Raw genomic sequence first — 21,703 nt, forward strand, 5'->3', positions numbered from 1 at the left:
ATATAACATTTGAAGAAATTTTCTTTTTGTAAAATGTGGTACAATTTAAGAGACATCAATACACTGAAACACAAGTTATTGTCTGAAAACTAGAAAAGTGCTTGTTTTAGACCCTTTTTGACCCCTAATTCCTGATTGGTTTGGGCAATTACCCCCAAAATGAATCTCAATCTTCTACTTGTGGTATTGAACCTTGTGGTACAATTTCAGAGCAATCAAAATACTTATACACAAGTTATTGTCCTGAAACTAGAAAAATGCTTGTTTTGGGCCTCTTTTTGGCCCCTTATTCCTAAACCGTTGGGACCATCCACCCCTAACACAATCCCAACCTTCCTTTTGTGGTATTGAACCTTTTGTTTAATTTCATAGAGATCCATACACTTAAACTAAAGTTATTGTCCAGAAACCAAATGTCTTCGGACGATGACGACGACGTGATAGCAATATAAAACCCCAAAATTTGTTTGCGGTCATATAAAAAAATCTTCCTTACATACTATACAATAAATTGACAAAAATGTAAAAAAATGTAAAAAAATATTAGAATAACAAACAATATCACATAAAAGGAATCTTTGATTTTGGAATTTTAAATGGAATGGAATTCTATAAAAATCCCCCCCCCCCCCCCCCCCCCCCAAAAAAAAAAAACAAAAAAAAACACAATGTATACAGTATGTTTTATCAGACAACTTCTTTGTTAGAATCATTTTCCTTGGCAGGTCATGACCTAAAAAAAAGCTAATATAAAAGTACAATGTATACAGTACGTTATATCAATATCAGACAACTTCTTTTTTTTTTTTAACAGACAACTTCTTTGATAGAATCATTTTCCTTGGCAGGTCATGTCCTAAAAAAAAGCTTATATATTTTTTTTAATTTTCTAATCACATATATGATGTCTACTTCAGTCTTTTTCAGGTTGCAATTTGTAACATAAAAATCAATCTTTCATTTTTCTTTAAAAGTCAAAATGCATCTTTAGGAAGAGTATGGATAGAACTAAAAAAAACCAACATTTTAAATGTCATATTTGATTAAAATGTGGCTTCCGGAAGAAATATCAATCAGCCTAATCTCTAGGAATCCCCAGCTATAAAGCCTTAGCTAAATTTGTATTAAAACATATAGAGTTATCTCCCCTTATTCTATTTTTTAAGAGTGATTACTTATTAAACATCTGAAGTTAATTACCACCAATTTTTATTACAAATACAAAAATGTATTTCAAGTTGTACCAATTAAAAATTAAAAAAAATTTGAATAAATAGTATCAAATATCACATGAATATATATATATATTTAGCTCTAAACTAGCTTAAACGTAGAAATAATAGTATGTAATCATATCTCAAATTACTCTTAAATTGTCTAAGAATAATAAGTTATTTTTGAAAATAAAGGAGATGTGATGTTAACATCAATGAAATAGCAATTCACCACACAAAAAAATAGTGGGAATGACCCTAGATATGTCGTAAAATTAAGAGTTAATCATGAATATTATTCAACACAATACAAATTTTGTAAAGGCTTTACTACAGAGTTAGTTTAAGTCATAAAATAAAGTATATAAATGAAAATTTTCTCAATTGAAAAAATGAATGAAACCAAAGCTATTGATAATTGATGTATAACAATGTTTGAGTAGTTACATTATAAAATGCAAAGTTTAAATTGTATAAAGTTTTTGTGGAGTTTAATCTGAATCTGTACTATCTGGGACTTTCCATGGAGTTTCTGGGAACAATCTGGCAGCTGGAAAAGACAAAATATATACAATCACAGATATACACAGCATGGAGAAATATAATAAACTGTTAACACAGAGATATGTCTCGCCTATATGTTATTTTGATAATGCAAATGTTGAAATTAAAATAGCAATACTTTAACATGTAAGTTATGCAAGTATTCAAAGTCAATGAACCATGACTGAAGGTACAGGGCTAAACAATCTCCATGGAAATGAGATGTGCCAATGATAATACAACTGCATACCAAATACCATTGACTTTTCATGAGTCGTTCCCTTTCAACAAACCTAAACACAAACATTAACTTGTAAACTATGTAAAAGTTTCAAAGTCAATGAACCATAATTAGGGGTTGGGGTAATATAATCTCCATGGAAATGAAACTTGCAAATGCTAATACATTTGCATACCGAATATCATTGACTTAACATTAGTGGTTCATCTTGAACTGACCTAATCACAAACCAATACATGTAAACTAAGCAAAAGTTTCAAAGTCAATAGACCATGACTGAGACGTAAGGACCAAATATTCTCCATGGAAATGAGATGTGCTAATGCTTATACAACTGCATACCAATTATCATTGACCTACCACTAACAGTTACCCTTAAACTGACCTAATCACAAACTAATACATGAAAACTAAGCAAAAGTTTCAAAGTCAATAGACCATGAATGAGGGGGCGGGGCCAAATAATCTCCATGGAAATGAGATATGCCAATGCTTATACAACTGCATACCAAATCTCATTGACCTACCACTAGTGGTTCCCCATAAACTGACCTAATCACAAACTAATACATGTAAACTAAGCAAAGTTTCAAAGTCAATAGACCTTGACTGAGGGGGCAGGGCTAAATAATCTCCATTGTAATGAGATGTGCCAGTGTTAATACAACTGCATACCAAATATCATTGACCTACCACTACTGGTTCCCCATAAACTGACCTAATCACAAACTAATACATGTAAACTAAGCAAAGTTTCAAAGTCAATAGACCTTGACTGAGGGGGCGGGGCCAAATAATCTCCATGGTAATGAGATGTGCCAATGCTAATACAACTGCATACCAAATATCATTGACCTACCACTAGTGGTTCACCATGAACAAGACCTAATCACAACATTATACATTGTTGACGCCACCGCCGCCGGAAACAGCATACCTATATCTCGCTTTTTGACTCCGTCAAGGCGAGACAAAATTAAACACAAGTTTTTGTGAATGTGTCGATATACACATACTTAAGTTTATGTGTTATTAGGCAGAAACTACCTCAACTGTCATAAACTAGTTCAGCTACCATTAAATTTACAATTAATTATTGAAAAAAAAGATACATCTTGCCTTTATGTAATTTCGATAAAGCGTAAATCTTGGAATTAAATTGGCAATAATTCAACATGTAAACAATGAAAAATATTCAAAGTCAATGAACTATGACTAAAGTTACAATGCAAAATAATTTCTGTGGAAATGAGAAATGTCAATTCTTGTACAACTGCATACAAAATATCATTTACATATAATAAATGGTTCCCTTTACACTGACCTTCACACAAATGTTAACATGTAAACTATGCAAAAGTTTCAAAGTCAAATGAACCATGATGAGGGGTGTGCTATACAATCTCCAGTGGAATGAGTTATGCAAAGGCTAACACAGCTTCACTCCAAATATCATTGACTTAACATTAGTGGTTCATCTTTAAATTACCTAATCACAAACTTTAATTACATGTAAACTATTCAAAAGTTTGAAAGTCAATTAGCTATGCATGAAGGGGTGGAGTAAAACTATCTCTTTGGAAATGAGATGTGCAAATTCTAAAACAAAGGTATACCAAGTATCATTGATCTACCGCAAGTGGTTCTCTTAAAATGACCTAATCATAACTTCATACATTGTCAAAGCTGCCTATTCTGCCTGAAACATCAAGTCTAAGTCCTACTTTTTTGACTTATAAATAACAACTGTTTGATTTCAAAAATATGGAATGATAGAATGATAGAATGCTGCAATGTTTGAGGTGGGACATCAAAATTTATCTTGTCTTTAAATTTTAGTTCATTTATATGTTTCAGAGTTTAGTGTGACTTCCATTTTCACTGAACTAATACACATTTTAGTTAAGGGGCAAGTTGAAGCTGGCCTCCAGGTGCAGGATTTTCTCGCTGTGTTGAATACCCATTGATGTTTTCTGATCTTCGGTCAGGTTGTTGTCTCTTTGACACATTCCCCATTTCCATTCTCAATTTTAAATATTCCTATTAGTTCTATTCAGTACAAAACAAAAACTTGTCATGGGACAGATTCCATAGATCTTCAAACACAACTATCATACTTGCAAGTTGTACTGACATGAAAATGGTATCAAGGATTTGTCGAGTAAATATTTTTTTTTTAACAGGAAGATCAAGTTAATATATATATATATACATAAATGAATTTTAATCTTAAGTCAACTTGATAAATTCAATTGAATATTTAAAATTTTAAGCTGTCATGTTAAATTTATGTGAATATTTTTAATCAAAAGTGAAATCCATCTGCCCCATTCCAAATAACATTTATGTTTTGAACCATAACTTGTTCAATCATTATTATATCTGAGAGTTCTGCCTCTGCCTATCTATGTGGGAGTAGAATTGAGCATGAACTACACTTCTTTTTTAAATGCCATGAAAGAGTCCAGTCTGTTAGTGAACACTTACTGGGTGGATCTCTCTCAGATCTGGCTGAAGGTGGCTGTTTTGGCATTTTCTGTTCAGGACTTAGATGTCCTGGTTTTACCCTGGGTTTGGATACATTCTTATCAAATGATACATTAATATTCTGAGAAGTATCGTCTCGGGCCCATTGTGGGCGGTCAGCATTCATAGCATCCATTGAATAGCTCAGCCTCTGGAAAATAGTACAATTCATTCATTTAGTTTTGAAAATTTCTAAAGGTTAAGTCAGATTTGTAGAACACTTTTGCTGTACGTGTTGATAGGATTTATTTATAGTTTGATTGATGGCTGCTGTGGCTAATATTTATGTAACAACTTTTAATTTCAATAAAATTCTTGTTTATTTTTCTTTCAATTATTAGTATCATTATTTTTTTTTCTCTCCTTCATTATTTGATTACGAAAAAAAACTACAGACATACTTAAACATATATCTTTATATCTTACTACTAAAACAACACAAACTATATATTTTTCATAACCTGTGCATTTGTTATATAAGATAATTATATGTTTGATAATCTTAATGGTAAGCTTCTTTATTGATATTACTGACATGGTATATAATTTTCAAAAATGGAAAATTGTATGTACATTACTAACAAATACTAACAGCTGTATAAATATGTTATTTACTAATGTTAACGAGGCCGGGATAAGGTACCGGTACTAGATGTTTTATAACTAACAAATGTACAGTTTTCAATAAAATATGATAAATTAAATGTCATATCAATATACTCTGCTACATATATATACGTCTCCCGTCTAGACTGGTCAATCTGAATCTATGTTGACCACTCTTCTTTTTTAGCCATGGAGTTGTCAGATTATTTTCGACTTATGAGTTTGAATGTCCCTTTGGAATCTTTTGTCTGTCTTTTCTCTTACCACTCTTTTATCTTACTCCTTAATTCCATGCATTGAGCAGTAGCATATACAAATCTAAAAGTCTTTGTCTTTGGTTGTACCCAATCAAAGATTGAACCCACAAACTTTAGGTGGGCAAATTAGTAATCTTATGAGACCATTGTCTCAGTCGGTTTAATGGTTTTGTCCTAGTTAAACGTTATAAAATTTTTGAATACAATAAAATCCTTATTTGACTTATACTTACCGACATAGACTGACTTTTGCGTGCCTGGTTGAGTATATTTACTGACATAGACTGACTTTTGCGTGCCTGGTTGAGTATACTTACCGACATAGACTGACTTTTGCGTGCCTGGTTGAGTATATTTACCGACATAGACTGACTTTTGCGTGCCTGGTTGAGTATACTTACCGACATAGACTGACTTTTGCGTGCCTGGTTGAGTATACTTACCGACATAGACTGACTTTTGCGTGCCTGGTTGAGTATACTTACCGACATAGACTGACTTAAGCGTGCCTGGTTGAGTATTCTTACCGACATAGACTGACCTTTGCGTGCCTGGTTGAGTATACTTACCGACATAGACTGACTTTTGCGTGCCTGGTTGAGTATATTTTGTCCTGTTTTCACTTTACTTCTGGCATTAATGTTAATATAATCAGAATGAGGTCCATAAGACTTCTTCTTCCTCCTGAAATCAGATGTCAGATATCAGATATCAGATGTCAGATGTCAGATGTCAGATGTCAGATATCAGATGTCAGATATCAGATGCACATTTAACATGTTTAATATTATTTGAATTGTTTTACATTTGTCATTTAGGGGGCCATTTATATCTGATTATTCGGTATGGGTTTTACTCATTGTTGAAGGCCGTACAGTGATCTATATATAGTTCTTTATTTCTGTGTCATTTGGTCTCTTGTGAAGAGTTGTCTCAGTGGCAATCATACCATATCTTCTTATTTTTGTAATCGAGTATACCTTCTGACATTCTTTAACCCAATGAAAGTAAGGTCAGACCTATTGAGAGCCAAAAAGAGTAAAAATTGTATGTTTGTGTCAAAAAATTATCAATTTACAAGTATTCAATTCAATAATACACTTTTTAAATAAAATAAATGCAATACAACTGTTTTTTTTGCAAATTTTAGAATTACAAATGTAGGTTTCACAATAAAAAATGACACAGGGACATATCTCGCCTGTTTGTAGCAGGGCTCACGCTACCAGGCGACTAGGGCGAAAAAGTCGCTTTCCCGTCCGTCACTTCGCTTTGCCCGACCCCCAAAAGCGAAAACAAGGTGCCATGTTGTTTACGATACTCGCTTTCAGTCGCTTTCCTCATCGGCAATATTCAATTTTTACCAAGTCGACGAAAAAACAGCAATTTTCATTTAAAAGAAAAGAAATTCCAGGCATAAACGATTTATTTTCTTCAAAAAAGAGGTTAAAACATTCATTTTTAAGCTGGTGGCATGTTATTTCATAAAAACAAATTTTTGTTATCACTTCCGGTACTTGTTACACGAAATTATTCTAACTTTCGGCAAAATAAGTTATTACTTCATTAGAACTTGATGAAATTTGCCTGAAGTAAACTTGTTATCCATGTATTGCATTAAAAACGTCATATTCCTTTCCAAATAGCGTGTCAAACATCGTTTATTTTTGTAAATTTTTCTTCGTCCGACATTTAAATTATTGGGTATATTATTGTACAACTACGGATCGGAGTCAGGATTTAATTGGAAACGGACCCGCTATGACCGAAACCTGGATTCTTGCGATAATGACTACAGACGAATGAATGGCACTACTGACAGACAAAAATTGATCCCAAAAGGAAAAATTACGCATTCCACACGCATTAACATACTTTTGGTTAGATCTTCTTGATTAATATATATATTTCCATGTATATGCATTGTTCAATTGATAAGTTTAAGTTGCTCAACTCTGGGACTATTACACTAATATAATTATATTATGTCCAAGCTTAACTGTTAAATTTATATATCTTTTTAATGAGAAATTATTAATTTCATGAACATGATAACAGAGTAGTTTTTTAATTGAATTTTATTTTTTTTGATTGCCAGATATTTAATTGTTTTTTTCTGACAAGAGAACTCATTTGATTGTGCAACTAGATATGATAAAATTAAACAAATTTAAATTTGAACAGTTACTTTAATCATGTTAATTGTATACCCAGGTACAAATTGAACAATATAAAAAAGATAAGATACATATGGCCCTTAATGTATTATAGTAAAATCCAAACATTGTAGCCCGCGAGCGAACAAGCACTTCTCTTTCAAATCTCACCACTTCTCCCTCTCAATTTCAAAAAGAGAAGTCACTTCTCCCTATGATTCTGAAGTAGTGTGAGCCCTGTTTGTAGTATAGATATGAAAAGGCAAATGCTGAAATTAAATTGGTACACGATCATGCAATTCAACCTGTTTATGAGGTCTTGGGGGGCCTTTTATAGCTGACTATGCGGTATGGGCTTTGCTCATCGTTGAAGGCCGTACAGTGACCTATAGTTGTTGATTTCTGTGTCATTTGGTCTCTTGTGGAGAGTTGTCTCATTGGCAATCATACCACATCTTCTTTTTTATATTTGCCATATTAACAAAGTTCCATTTGATGTGTACTGGTTTATCCATTTGATGTGTACTGATTTAAGTTAAATATCATGGAATAAGGGCCACTATTGACCCTTCTTGAACTTACTCCTTTCTTTGTAGAAGACAAAACATGTATCTAACTGTATATATCTGAATATATCTGCAATATACTTACATTTTGTTAACATCCCCTACAATATCATTATTCTCTAGTACATTGTATCTCCAGGTATCTTTTGGTACTGGGTCAGAACCTCTCCATGGCTGTGGATTCTTTTTCTTATCTTTCTGTGAGCGAAGAGCTCTTTCCTGGCTAATTTTTAATCTCTCTAATTCTAGGAGGGCATCATGCTACAATGTTATTAAAAATACTTAGTATAGACAAGTTTCATAATCACTGATTTAAAATTTCTTTTTTCCTGAAATCCTTACACTATTGTTTCAGATAAGGGTGAAGGTTTGGTACCATTAAAACGTTTAGACCCGCTGCAATTGTTTGCACCTGTCCTAAGTCAGGAATCTGATGTTCAATAGTTGTCGTTTGTTGATGTGGTTCATAAGTGTTTCTCGTTTTTTTATATAGATTAGACCGTTGGTTTTCCCGTTTGAATGGTTTTACACTAGTAATTTTTGGGGTCCTTCATAGCTTGCTGTTCGGTGTGAGCCAAGGCTCTGTGTTGAAGACCGTACTTTGACCTATAATGGTTTACTTTTATAAATTGTGACTTGGATGGAGAGTTGTCTCATTGGCACTCATACCACATCTTCTTATATCTACTTGAATGTAAAAAATAGATCACAATCATCATACCATTCAGAAAGAATGCCTACAGATTTGTTCATACCAAATAAAGGCAGTTTTGTCTGTAGTTTTTTTACTCCGGCAAAATTACTTTCTACACTGATATAATTATAAAAGATTCAATAAAAACTTTTCAAACAACATGTACAATGTACATCCTGTCTTCTGCTTGTATTTAGAAAATTAGCAGGCTGCTTTAAAATTTAAACTCATGATAGATACTATGATTCAAATTTTGTATGACAGATGCACGTTTCATCAACATGAGACTCATCAGTGAAGCTCACAAAAAAGAAAGACAAAAAAAGCCAAATAAAGTACGAAGTTGAAAAGCACTGCTCTAGATGTAATGCTTGTATGTCAATCAAGGCAGGATTTTTTTGAATAGACCTTGACATCTGACCATAGCAGTTGTCGTTACGGTGCCAGATAAGATATTTTAAATTTTGAGAGTTATGAACTTATATTTACATATATGGTTCATCTGGTCAGTGAAAGAGAAGATTAAAAAAGATAATGGTTCATCTGGTCAGTGAAAGAGAAGATTAAAAAAGATACTAATCATGGTCAGCTAGAATTACCTGGTTTAATAGCTAGAAATACATACATTAAATTCATATTTTTGAATAGAATAAAAAAAGTTATATAATAAAAGAATTGAGAAATTATCAAGTAACTTGTATTGACAAATGATTGATAACACAAAGTACTTACTGCTGCTTCAATTTGGAGACTAACACATAATACCTACATATATATATAAACCCTTTCTTGAAACTCATGTCTGGAATAATGAATCTAGCTCTAATATTAAAACTGTATTTTTGAAATAAGAAGCTGTTTCTTCTTAAAAAGCAGTATTGTCTTACAGCAAGGTGATCATAAAGTCAGGCAATAGTTGCTTTCTATCCCTGTCAATTTCTATATAAATATATATAGTAACGTTGATGTTTTCTGCATCAATATTTGATTGAAAAGCATATTTGCGTGTGGATAAGTATATTTACATTCTCTCCCCATTGGAGGATCCTAAAGGAGAGTTCCAGGAATAGGAACCTCCTTCCATGTTTTTTTTTTTCAAATCCAGAAAAAAATGGACTAGAGCCCCATCCCCCATTTTAAGTGAAACATCTTAGAATCACCCTTAGTATTTTCTGTATCCTTGCCTGCTCTTACTTTTGCTCTGTACTGCCAGTAATCAGAAAAGCTTCCTTTCAAGTTAAATACATTACTCCAGGCATGACTTTTGAGAAAGGGCTTTACTGCCATTCCAAGTTATAAATATTTCAAAGCTGAATTTAAGCTTACTAGACAATGATCATGCACAACATAGAGATTCCAGATATTAATCCCTAGCATATAAAATGGAAACCTATATAGTTAAACAAGCATGTACCTAAATTCCACGCAGTATCAGCAAATATGTTGTACCTTGTTACAAGAACAGTTAGCAAAGCATACTTTTTGTACAGCTATTCCAAAAATACTTATGAACTGTTGGAAGGCACTCTTTCTCATAACCCCCAATTGCACATTTTAATAAAATGCTCTGCTGGGTGCAGCTTGATACGACTGCAGAGGTCCAACCCTGAACAGTTGGGGCAAGTATGGACACAACATTCAAGCTTGATACAGCACTGAATTTGGATTGTGATTAAATATTTGACACAGCATAGGTTTCTGACACAGAATGAATGTGGTCTAAGAACTTAAATTTTTTTAATTTACCTATTCAAACCATATCATTATTATTGGCTTTTATATATAAATCAGAAATAACCAATTTAAAATGGAAAATTTTAAAGAAAAAAAAGGAAACCACCCCCCCCCAAATGTTTTGAACCCCCTTATGATTCATCACCCCCAAACTCAATCCCAGCCTTCCCTCTGTGGTATGGTACCTTACAGTACAATTTCAGAGAGGTCCATACACTTGAACACAAGTTATTGTCTGGAAACTAGAAAAATGCTTGTTTTTTGGCCCCTTTTTGGCCCCAAATTCCTAAACATTTAGGGCAATTACCCCCAAACTCAAACCCAGCTTTCCCTTTGTGATATGGAACCTTGTAGTACAATTTCAGAAAGATCCATACACTTACACACAAGTTATTGCCATGAAACTAGAAAAATGCTTGTTTTTTGCCCCTTTTTGGCCCTTAATTCCTAAAATTTGGAGGCAATTACCCCCAAAATCAATCCCAGCATTCCCTTTGTGATATGGAACCTTGTGGTACAATGTCAGAGAGATCCATACACTAACACACAAGTTATGTCTGGAAGTTACAAAAATGCTTATTTTTGGCCCCTAATTCCTTAACTGTTGGTACCATAACCCCCAAAATCAATCCCAACCTTCCTTTTGTGGTATAAAACCTTATGGTAAAATTTCATAGAGATCCATTCACTTAAACTAAAGTAAGAGTGCGAAAACCAATGTGTCTTCGGACGACGATGCCGACGTCAAACCAATATATGTTTTTTTGCGGTCGTATAAAAATCTGAGTATTTTCTTTCTAAAACAGTATTTGAATGCAATATGCTCAAGGTTAAAAACTTCTAAACCAACCATTTGTTTTCATTTTGTGTGCCTTCCACTTTCATACATTATTTTTTGGAATAGCCCAAATTCTGAAGTTTATTCCAGTAAAAAATCTAAATACAAATGTTCAATATTACCTAAAATTTCTTTCAGCCTTTCAATACACCATAAATTTTATTAATATATTGACAAAAGCAAATGGAGACTCTGGAAGTCAGTTAATACTAATTTTCATTCAAAATGCCTCTTTTGCATCAAAGTTAACCAAAACTATGGAGGTCCAAGGTCAAGTACCTCTAATTTTTGTGAAAGGATATTTATTTGCTTAAACTATTAGAAAAAAAAAGAATCCTGGCAAATAAGAACTTTTGACAACTCTTTCAGTTTTCAAATGAGTAACAAACTGATCCTTTAGTATATTTCTTACTGGAATAACCTCCAATATAGATATGAATTAGAATTTCAGTTTGTTCCTTGGCAATCTACAATAAACATATAAACTGACCTTCTTGTATTCTAACTTTAATAAAAGAAAACAAACCATGCTGTTACAAACTTCATTAAATCATGTTATCACAAACAGGCCTTACTTATATAAGACAAGTCCTACAGCATAAAGCTACAGAGCCATGGCACTAATGGTCCTTATGATATTTGCTGAAATTATCATAAGGATCGTAAGAGCTATGGTTCCGCAGCTGTCCTACTTACAAGCTGACTCTTTCATGATAACTTTAATCCTGGACTTCTCTGTTATAAGCCTGGAATGCTTGTTTTGATTTTGATTAAACAAGTGATAGTATGTTATATCAAAACTAAAATGAAAACAGATAAACAAATTGAGTGTGAGCTATTGTGAAATAAGTCAATCTCAGTCTTTTGATATATATTGTATAAAAATATACTATATAGGAATTTGTTAAATCTAAAATGTTTAGTGCTTGAATATTTTCTAGGGGGATAAAAAAAAATTAATAATGCATATTAGAATTTAACTTTTCCATCCTTGAAAACTGTTTATCTCCCCTTTTTGAAAATTGTTTAAATAATTATTGAGAATTGAAGAGGTTTACATGGTGAATAAACAGCTCAGTTGTCATGAAAGAGTCGTCTGTATCTTGTCCTGACATGCTAATGAAGAGTCAAACCATTTATTTATGCAGTGTGGCATTCATATAAATAACAGTATAAACATGGTCTTCAAAATGTTTTAGCTAATATGCCTATCATATGCACTATGCAAATTATTTGCATGACAATGCAGTTAAAAATGCCATGCCAAAAATTCAATACTTGGTCTGAGAACTGAACCCTCGGTTTCCTTCTGTTAAAGGGGCTCAGAATCAAGTCCTTGTATTCATAAACATCACTCTGAAATTACCACAACAAATACACTTTTTATTTCCATATAGAAAGGATACCATTTATCAGGTTATCATAAGTCGGGCATGTGTCAAATAGACAGCAACCAACAACACAACAAAACCATTCAACATTTTATCTATACAGTAGTATAGCTTAATCTACTGCAGAAGTGAAAGTTATTAGAAAACTTTATCTTCATTAAAGAAAATTCAAAACTGGAGGGTAGAATTATTTATGGACAATATCTCACAAAACTATTCAAATGTGATTTAAAATTTTTCATATCAAACTTATAAAACTAGAAGCCTTGCTGATGCCTCGGAGATCATAGAGATGAAAAACAGCAATGAAAACTTTGCATCACCATTCACGGGCAAATAATTATTCAAATTTGAGAATCAAATCTTAGGTGAAATATTTACAACAAATCATGTTTTATAATTTGCAAATTTGACTGAAACATTTTTAACTGATTTATGCCAAGATTTACAAACATAGCAGTATGATTGATATACAAATTTACTTAATCTCATAAATATCAGAATAAGAAAAATACTTTTAGTCTTTCTTACATTATTAAATTTAAGTTATTTTCTCCAACAACTGTATTGGTTAAATATTTTTTAAACTGGTTGTTTTTCAAATTAATTTCTTGATTGTTATGAAAACTGTTACTAAGAACACAATGATATTACTGTGGTAAAAAAATATTAACAAAACACTAATGATTTAATTTTCTTTCCTCTAATCATAAATATGAGATACATAATAGATCAATATTAATGATTTTGTTTGGGCTTAAATCACATACATGATCTTTACATAGAGGCAGGTTTAGAGTGTTTTTCAGTGGGTCTTCCCCCCCCCCTCTTTTGTGAAGAAAATTTGGTAGATTATTACTAGGGAATCACTAGAGCGGCCTCCCTCTTAGGCAGTCAATGCCCCCCCCCCCCCCCTTATGAAAATTTCTGAATCCGCCACTGTTACACATTGAAGAATTACTTTGGTTTGGCCTTGACCTATATACTTGGCAAACATGAAAACTTTCACTTCCTTTAGAAACTAGCATCTAAATACCTTAGGTCTTAACACCTGTAAACTTTTGATGTTTTCTATATAGTTTCTCTTCCATACACCTGTTTCATAAGGACTGGGTGTAAAAGGTAGATACCATCCAAGTCGCAGACATTTAGGCATCCATAACTGGTCAGATTCTGTTAAAAACTTCCAATGCCAACATACCTGTAAATATTTCATTAAATGTTTACAATGATAGCAGTTATTTAGAGGAAATAAAAGTATCTTTAGGGGTACAGTATTCCATTAAAATGTATGAGGGGGGTTTTAAAAATATGGATTCATGGCTTATCTATGGTTCAGGAACCTGATGTTCAGTAGTTGTAGTTTGTTGATGTGGTTCATAAGTGTTCCTCGTTTCTTGTTTTTTATATAAATTAGATTGGTTTTCCTGTTTGAATGGTTTTCCTCTAGTCATTTTTGGTCTCATAGGCAATCATACCACATCTTCTTATTTCTATATTTTAAAACATAACTAAGGGAGCTACCATTTGATTTTTGATTTTTATGGGGGGGGGGCTAGGATGAATTTAAAAAAAAAAAGGCAGGACAGGAGTTTTGAGTTAAAAAAAATGCAGGATGAGACACTTTGCAAAAAAAAAAAATGCAGGATGACAATTTATGTAAAAAAAAAGTTAGGATAAACTAATAAAAAAAGGCAGGATCTAATAGAGTGTAAAATAAAAAGGCAGGACAGACATTACAACTAAAAATGAAGGCAGGACAAAATTTTTCATCCTAGCCCCCCTCCCCCCTAAAAATCAAATGGTAGCTCCCTAAGGTTGAGCATGCATCCTCAATTTGAGGCAGAAACAGCATTTAACAATATCATGAATATCTTGCTGATTTGGACAATTTTCGCAATTTCAACTGACTTTAACATGTTTAACTAAGTTTGATATATATACAAAATTTAGTTTAAAGTTAATTTACCATAACAGTGAGAAAGCTAATGTTCTCTGACAGTCCAGGTAGTAATGATGATGTTTTACTATGTTTCTTAATCATAACTGTCACACATTTTGATGAAATACTTCAACAATTATCAAAATTGATATGCTGGTGAAAAGTGTTGGTAGAAATCCTCTTTAAAATGTTAGGGTCAGTGCTAAAAATAAGGATTGGAAGTAAAACCCAAAACAAATCAATTTTTTTTGTTCGGCTTAATATAAGGTATCTTCAATCTCAAAACTGCACTTGTTATTTAATTGTATGTAACTTACTCTTGAGGCCCGACATAAACTCCTTGGATCTAAGAATGAAAATAAATAAACACTAAGGACTTTTGGTAGCACCCTTGTAAAATCTTCTTGCTTCATTGGAACTTTATCATTAACTAATGTTTGTGCATGCTGTAATTGTTTGATTTTTGATACATGAACTAAATCTTCTATAATTCTTTTCCTCTGTTCATCTGTCCATTTCTCATACTGAAATATAGAAAATTATTATAAGTTATTGAGTCAAACCTGGCAAATTGTTACAGATAAATTCAGGGTTCTCACTAAGGTGAGTCCATGAGTCCTGGACTCATGACAATCTGTCTGGACTCACCATTTTCAAAACTGGAGAGTCCAAAGATGCATCAAGATTGTAAAATGTTGTATTAACTGAACACATATAATCATTTTATAGCAAAAGTTTAAAGTAATTTGAATTTATAAAAAAATGTAATGTCATTGCATTGGTGTATAAGGTCATGGAGACTAAAATAACAAATCATATTGCAATCAAATATCTTCTTCTTACTGTTGGACTCACCATGGCCAAAGATCCTTAGTAATACCTCTAATGTGGTTGTTCTTGGTTGTTATCTCATACATATTTTTTGTTCATTTGTTTTGTTAAAAAATCATGCTGTTGGCTTCTTTTTTTCACATTTTTTGCATGTCATGGCAGTTTACAGCTTACTTTGATATATATGTAAACATGGTTGATAAATATATTGTTAAAGGAGAAAAAGAACTACCCCTCCCACTTTGAAGAGATTGATCTTCAGATGAAGATTTACCAAACCAGAGTATGAATAGAAATAAATTTCAAACAAACCCATTTCTTCAAAAGTCCTCTTCTTTCTTCAAATATCTGTAAAAAAGTACAAAGTCTCATTATGAATACAAACACGTATATACTATAGAAAAGAATAGAAAAGAATATTTTTATTTGCCAAATTAGGGCCCCAGGAGGGCATATAGCATACAAACAATATTATTATAAACAATAACATATGCAATACACAGACAATAGATATGTAACATGTGTAATAAAAAAAAAATGCTACAGGCAACACACACAACAAAATAATAGCAATATATTATAATTCAATTAATATTATGTTGACATTGACTCAAGTTAGTGTCTTTTTACTATAAAAAGAAAAACACAAGAGGCATTAGTATTTTGAGCGGAGAATTCTCAATATAAAAAAAAACAAAAAACAAAAAACAAAAATACCCACACATTTAACTATGAGGTATACTGCAAATAACATAGAATAAAGGATATTTAATATATCATGTATCAAAATAACTCCCAAACTCTTACCTGAGATTTGGGATATCATACATGTACCTCAAATGGGATATTACTTTATTGAGCCAAAAGACGTTTTCTTTTATTCAAAGTGCCAATGATTAGGTACATCACATGATGACATGTAAACATGGTAAAGTCAACAACTCTTGTCTAGCAACATTTAAGTTTGTTTATGAATTTGATGACTTGGAAGAAGCTGCTTTTAGAGGGATCAATCTAACAACTTTTTTTTTCTTCTGGAAAAGTCACTTACCAAAAGTTACATGTAAAAGTCAAAGGTCAAGGTCATATTCTAAATTTTGATTTTGGCTTATTTTCACTTCTTTTCAAAAACCATATAAGATATCGACAACATATTTTTACTAAATTGTTGTAACACATACAATTTGGTTGAAAGGGTACGCTGACATTAAACATGTTAAATGGGAGTTTTCTCCGCTATTATATTTAAAATTACGCGTATGATGATATAACTCATCAACCATAAATAATAAAGACCTAGTGTCTTTTGATTTGAGGTCCTTGGTTTATGATCTTGAAATTGAGGTCAAGGTCATAGGTAAATTTGACGTTCTAGATTTTGACCTTTGCTTTAAATTCATATTTAAACATCATAAAGCCATAGGACTTTGTGCATTAGGTTACAAGCCATATGACTTTGAAAAAGCAAACATAAGTGACCTTGTGTAAACTGGAAGTGGCTATTTTTTGTACTTATTTCATGTAAAAGTATATAGAACAATATACTTTTGAAAGCAGTTTCAAATAAACTATCAAATAATACCGGAAATGACATTTTTCAGACCGGAAGTATCAAATTACCTCCGTTATTTCAAACAAAATTGTAAAGAAACCATATATTTTTGGAATCAGCAAACAATAAGCTATCATTTGACACTGGTTATGACATTTTAAACCGAATTTTAATATTTTCATATCAAAATAAATCTTTAGAAGTGGAAAGACCTTCAATTGTTCTCTGAACAATTGGTTTTTAATTCTATATGCATTTTTTTTGTTCAGCTTAATGTGTAATTTCAAGTCATGCATGGTATTAGATATTTGTTATGCATGTTTGCATTGGTTTATGTTTGATCAAACATCCTTTAAGCTGCTCAATCTATATAGTGTACACATAGTTCATGACGGGAACAATGGCTGCGGTGTTTAAGTTAATAATTATATATACATTGTACAAGTACAATGTAATTAAAAAGCAGAAAGAGGTAAAATTTTATTTGGTACTGAATTGATTGATTAACTAAATGCTGAAATGACTTGAAATTTGTGACGATTTGACCAGGCCCGAGAACACAGTTATTTCGTAGTGCATTTCTTTTAGACAATAAATTCAAATTAAAAAAATCGCACCTGCTCTATCTCAAAAAGATTTTTACAGTGTAGTGTACTACTATTGATACAAATAATATCAAAATTATAGAAACTTCTACCAGCTCTAATTCAAAATATTGACAATTCTGTGTTAAGGGGGGCTAAAATTCAGTTTGACAGCTTCCGACATTCTAATTTTTGACCTTTTTTAACTGGACCCAATCACTACTTAACATAAAGATTCAGCACCCAAATTTTTTTAACATGTAATTTCATCCCCTTACTTAATATTTCATGCATAAAATATCAAGAAATAAATTTAGAAAGTGTATAAAAAAAAAATGCAAGTTATACACTGTTCACACTAGGGACTATATTCGTAGACAACGAAAACCAAAGGACGATAACTGTGTCCTTGGACCTAATAGGATAGAAAGACTTGACCAATTTTAATAAAACTTTGCATGACTTAAGCTTAGGCAATTTTAAGATAGTTGGCCAAGTTTCATGGCCATAGGATATATATTATAGAAACTAGGGCCATTTTAATATTGAAATTTGGATGTTTATTTTTGACGTTTAAATCAAATATTTTCAACTGTCAAGATTTTGGCCTAAAAAATTTAAATATTGCAAAAATTTGCTTTTTAAATACTCTTGAATTTAATATAATAAGTATTAAAAGCAACGGAACACTCATTTGATTTATCAGATTTATTACAGTTATTCAAAAGTCAAATTTATATGAGCCTGTGCCTGAAAATAGAGATTTTCGAATTAAGGGAAGCCTTACATAAACATGCATTTTTTTCAACCAATTTGAAGTTTTTGAAAGTTTTTAACCATACATTATTCTTCCATATATATTAAATGTACTTTAAATGTAAAGAAAAGTTACAAAAAGCATACCACATGAGTATAAAATGGTCTTAGGCCATGTAAGACTGAGAATTATTTAGAGTCGATTTAGGCTGTAGCCCATATTTACATATAAAAATGCACACAGAGGCTATAAGGAATTGAAATTTGTTACTTTTTGCTCATTTCTATGCTAAGATGTCATGATACAAGAAGTCTAATTGCAAAAGGACTCTTGAATTCAACTTTTTTTTGCAGACAGTATGGTCTGATGACAGTTTTTCACTTTTCAATGGAAAATTTGCATGTAGTTTTAGTCTCACTTGGCATATATTTGAACCACTTACTATCCTAAAGAAGAAAATTATGGTAGCATATGAAATGAATAGGGTGTACTGATCATTGTAAAGTGTTTTTTTTACAGATTTAGTGAAATATTTGTGACGGACTACAGATTTTATATACAAAGCTCTTCACATTTCACATACATCAAACAGGCCGTTTAACCAGAGACATAAATACAAATATTCTGCACATTTTTTCTGTGATAATCTACTTTTCTCTAGATTCCGAGTTCACAGATGGTTAATTAAATTTGATTTAAGCATAGAAACACAAATATCAGGAACATAAAAAGCTGTCAGATAGAAAGTCAGCATGGCTCTTAGGCATAAAATGGAAACTGCTATAAAATGCTTATTTTAGCCGTATAATGCCAAAATGGGACATTTTAACAGAATTTCTGTCAAACAAAGATGTAAATCCTTTACTTTTATTGAGTTTGACAAATTGAAACCAGAAAACCATTCAGGAAAGTTGCCAAAGTACAGAATCTACATTTACGGAATTCATCTCTTAGGCCCGAGAACACAGTTATTTCGTAGTGCATTTCTTTTAGACAATAAATTCAAATTAAAAAAATCGCACCTGCTCTATCTCAAAAAGATTTTTACAGTGTAGTGTACTACTATTGATACAAATAATATCAAAATTATAGAAACTTCTACCAGCTCTAATTCAAAATATTGACAATTCTGTGTTAAGGGGGGCTAAAATTCAGTTTGACAGCTTCCGACATTCTAATTTTTGACCTTTTTTAACTGGACCCAATCACTACTTAACATAAAGATTCAGCACCCAAATTTTTTTAACATGTAATTTCATCCCCTTACTTAATATTTCATGCATAAAATATCAAGAAATAAATTTAGAAAGTGTATAAAAAAAAAATGCAAGTTATACACTGTTCACACTAGGGACTATATTCGTAGACAACGAAAACCAAAGGACGATAACTGTGTCCTTGGACCACCAGGTGCCGATTTGACTTTTTTTATACATGCTGAAATAACTAGGTGACTGTTTGACTTGTTCACTTTATTTGAATTTATTTTACTTTTTCTTCCTGACATGTAATAATAATAATCATGATGATAATAAATTCTTTATTTAAAGAGGGTAAACACAGTTAGTTACAATAAACTAATCTTCCCTGCGGCCCTCACATACAAATTACATACCTTACAAACCCAGTAAACTTAACATCTTGGCATTGCACAAGGTCATGTTTTTCTCTGACTGTTTATGATGTCTTTACACTAAATCCATTGGATGTTGAATGTGTACTGATTGATAATTTAGTCTTAGATGCATCATTTTTTTTTTTATTAGTTGTTAGTGGCTTTGAACTAGCTGTCAGTAACTGCAAGTACTCTCATATCTGTACTTAGTGTCTTTTTCTTGTTGGGATATACAAGTACCCCGCCACGTCCACTCTGTTTTGGTTAGATGTATTTCTATTTGTATCCATCTGATGAGTTAAGCCTTTTTCAACTGATTTTTATAGTTCCTTCTTATGTTGTACTGTTACACCACTGTCCCAGGTTAGGGGGGGGGGGGATCTCGCTAAAATGTTTAGCCCTGCCACATTCTCTATGTATGTGCCTGTCCCAAGTCAGGATCCTGTAATTCAGTGGTTGTCGTTTGTTGATGTGTTACATATTTGTTTTCGTTCATTTGTTTGTACATAAATTACGCCGATAGTTTTCTCGTTTAAATTGTTTTTCATTTGTTATTTCGGGCCTTTTATAGCTGACTACGCGGTATGGGCTTTGCTCATTGTTGAAGGCTGTACAGTGACCTATAGATGTTAATTTCTGTGTCATTTGGTCTCTTGTGGAGAGTTGTCCCATTGGCAATCATACCACATCTTCTTTTTTATTTTAACAGTTCCTACTAACGACCAATAACATTAATTTTTTGAATCACGCCAAAACAAGCTGACGTAAACAGGGATTCAGGGCAAAACGACCTAGAGCAAACCAACTTAAGGTGCAAACAGGAATCAGGGTGCATGTAATCAAATGAGATTCACTTTCCATTAACCATTATTAACAAGTTACAAGGTGTTAAAATGTAGCTACTTTGTATCATCAATGATCACATTATAAAACAACTGAATTAATTGGTAACTAAATCAGGATTCTAATTGTACCCATTCATGCTAATATTCATTTATTTGTGTGTAGCCCTTAAGCTTGCTCTTGTCAATGTTTTTTGTTCTACCTTTTCTGTTTTCAAAAATAATATTGTAATATTTTTTTTTTAAATGGCTATGACAAATCTACTGTGTTGCAATGAAATTATAGTGTTAATGTTCATTGAGTGTTTAGTATTTATTGTCATTTCTAATAGACAATATAATCATAATTATTATTAATAGTGTGTTTTTTTTAACAAAATTCTGTTCAAATTATACCTTATTATTTGTTTCTCCATTACTCAATGGTGTCCACGCACTCTTAATCCTATTTTTAGCTATCTTAGACATTTTTTAAGTTTTAATCTACGTTCACCAACTCGTTTTTATATGGAAATGAATATTGTCAATATTTCTGTACATGTTCAAACATTCCACACTATTTTCGTCGCCATTTTGAAGCCGCCGATGTATCCATGCCGATGCTTTCCGAACTACGTTCGAAAAAAAATAGACTAATTAAATAATTAGATTTTGAAATAATGTTAATTCAATCATTTAGTTAATCTGCTAATTACCCTTCACACTAATTAACAGATTAAACAAGATTAGCAGGTGCCCGTTCTAATTAATAGTTTATTGACATCATTTAAACGTTTTATATAATTTGAAATATATTATACACTAAAAGCATCCC

General features: G+C 32.0%; 1 protein-coding gene across 3 annotated transcripts; it reads right to left on the bottom strand.

Annotated features, from left to right (window-relative positions):
* Positions 1 to 555: 555 nt before the first annotated feature.
* Positions 556 to 21,630, bottom strand: LOC127731846 (F-box only protein 16-like). Of its 3 annotated transcripts, none has more exons than XM_052240714.1 (9): positions 21,286 to 21,630; positions 15,852 to 15,887; positions 15,026 to 15,232; positions 13,803 to 13,967; positions 12,654 to 12,731; positions 8,195 to 8,370; positions 5,957 to 6,071; positions 4,486 to 4,675; positions 556 to 1,764 (listed from the first exon to the last, which is right to left on the bottom strand). In XM_052240714.1, the coding sequence occupies exons 1-9, from the start codon at positions 21,355 to 21,357 to the stop codon at positions 1,706 to 1,708; spliced, it is 1,098 nt and encodes a 365-aa protein (XP_052096674.1). In that variant the 5' UTR covers positions 21,358 to 21,630; the 3' UTR covers positions 556 to 1,705. The 3 variants fall into 3 exon arrangements, with proteins under 3 accessions (XP_052096674.1, XP_052096675.1, XP_052096676.1); XM_052240715.1 differs by lacking the exon at positions 12,654 to 12,731 and adding an exon at positions 11,866 to 11,880 and having other exon boundaries at positions 21,286 to 21,629; XM_052240716.1 differs by lacking the exon at positions 12,654 to 12,731 and having other exon boundaries at positions 21,286 to 21,627.
* Positions 21,631 to 21,703: the final 73 nt, after the last annotated feature.

The sequence above is a fragment of the Mytilus californianus genome, unplaced genomic scaffold, assembly GCF_021869535.1.
Source record: "Mytilus californianus isolate M0D057914Y unplaced genomic scaffold, xbMytCali1.0.p SCAF_21, whole genome shotgun sequence".
Lineage (NCBI taxonomy): Eukaryota > Metazoa > Mollusca > Bivalvia > Mytilida > Mytilidae > Mytilus > Mytilus californianus.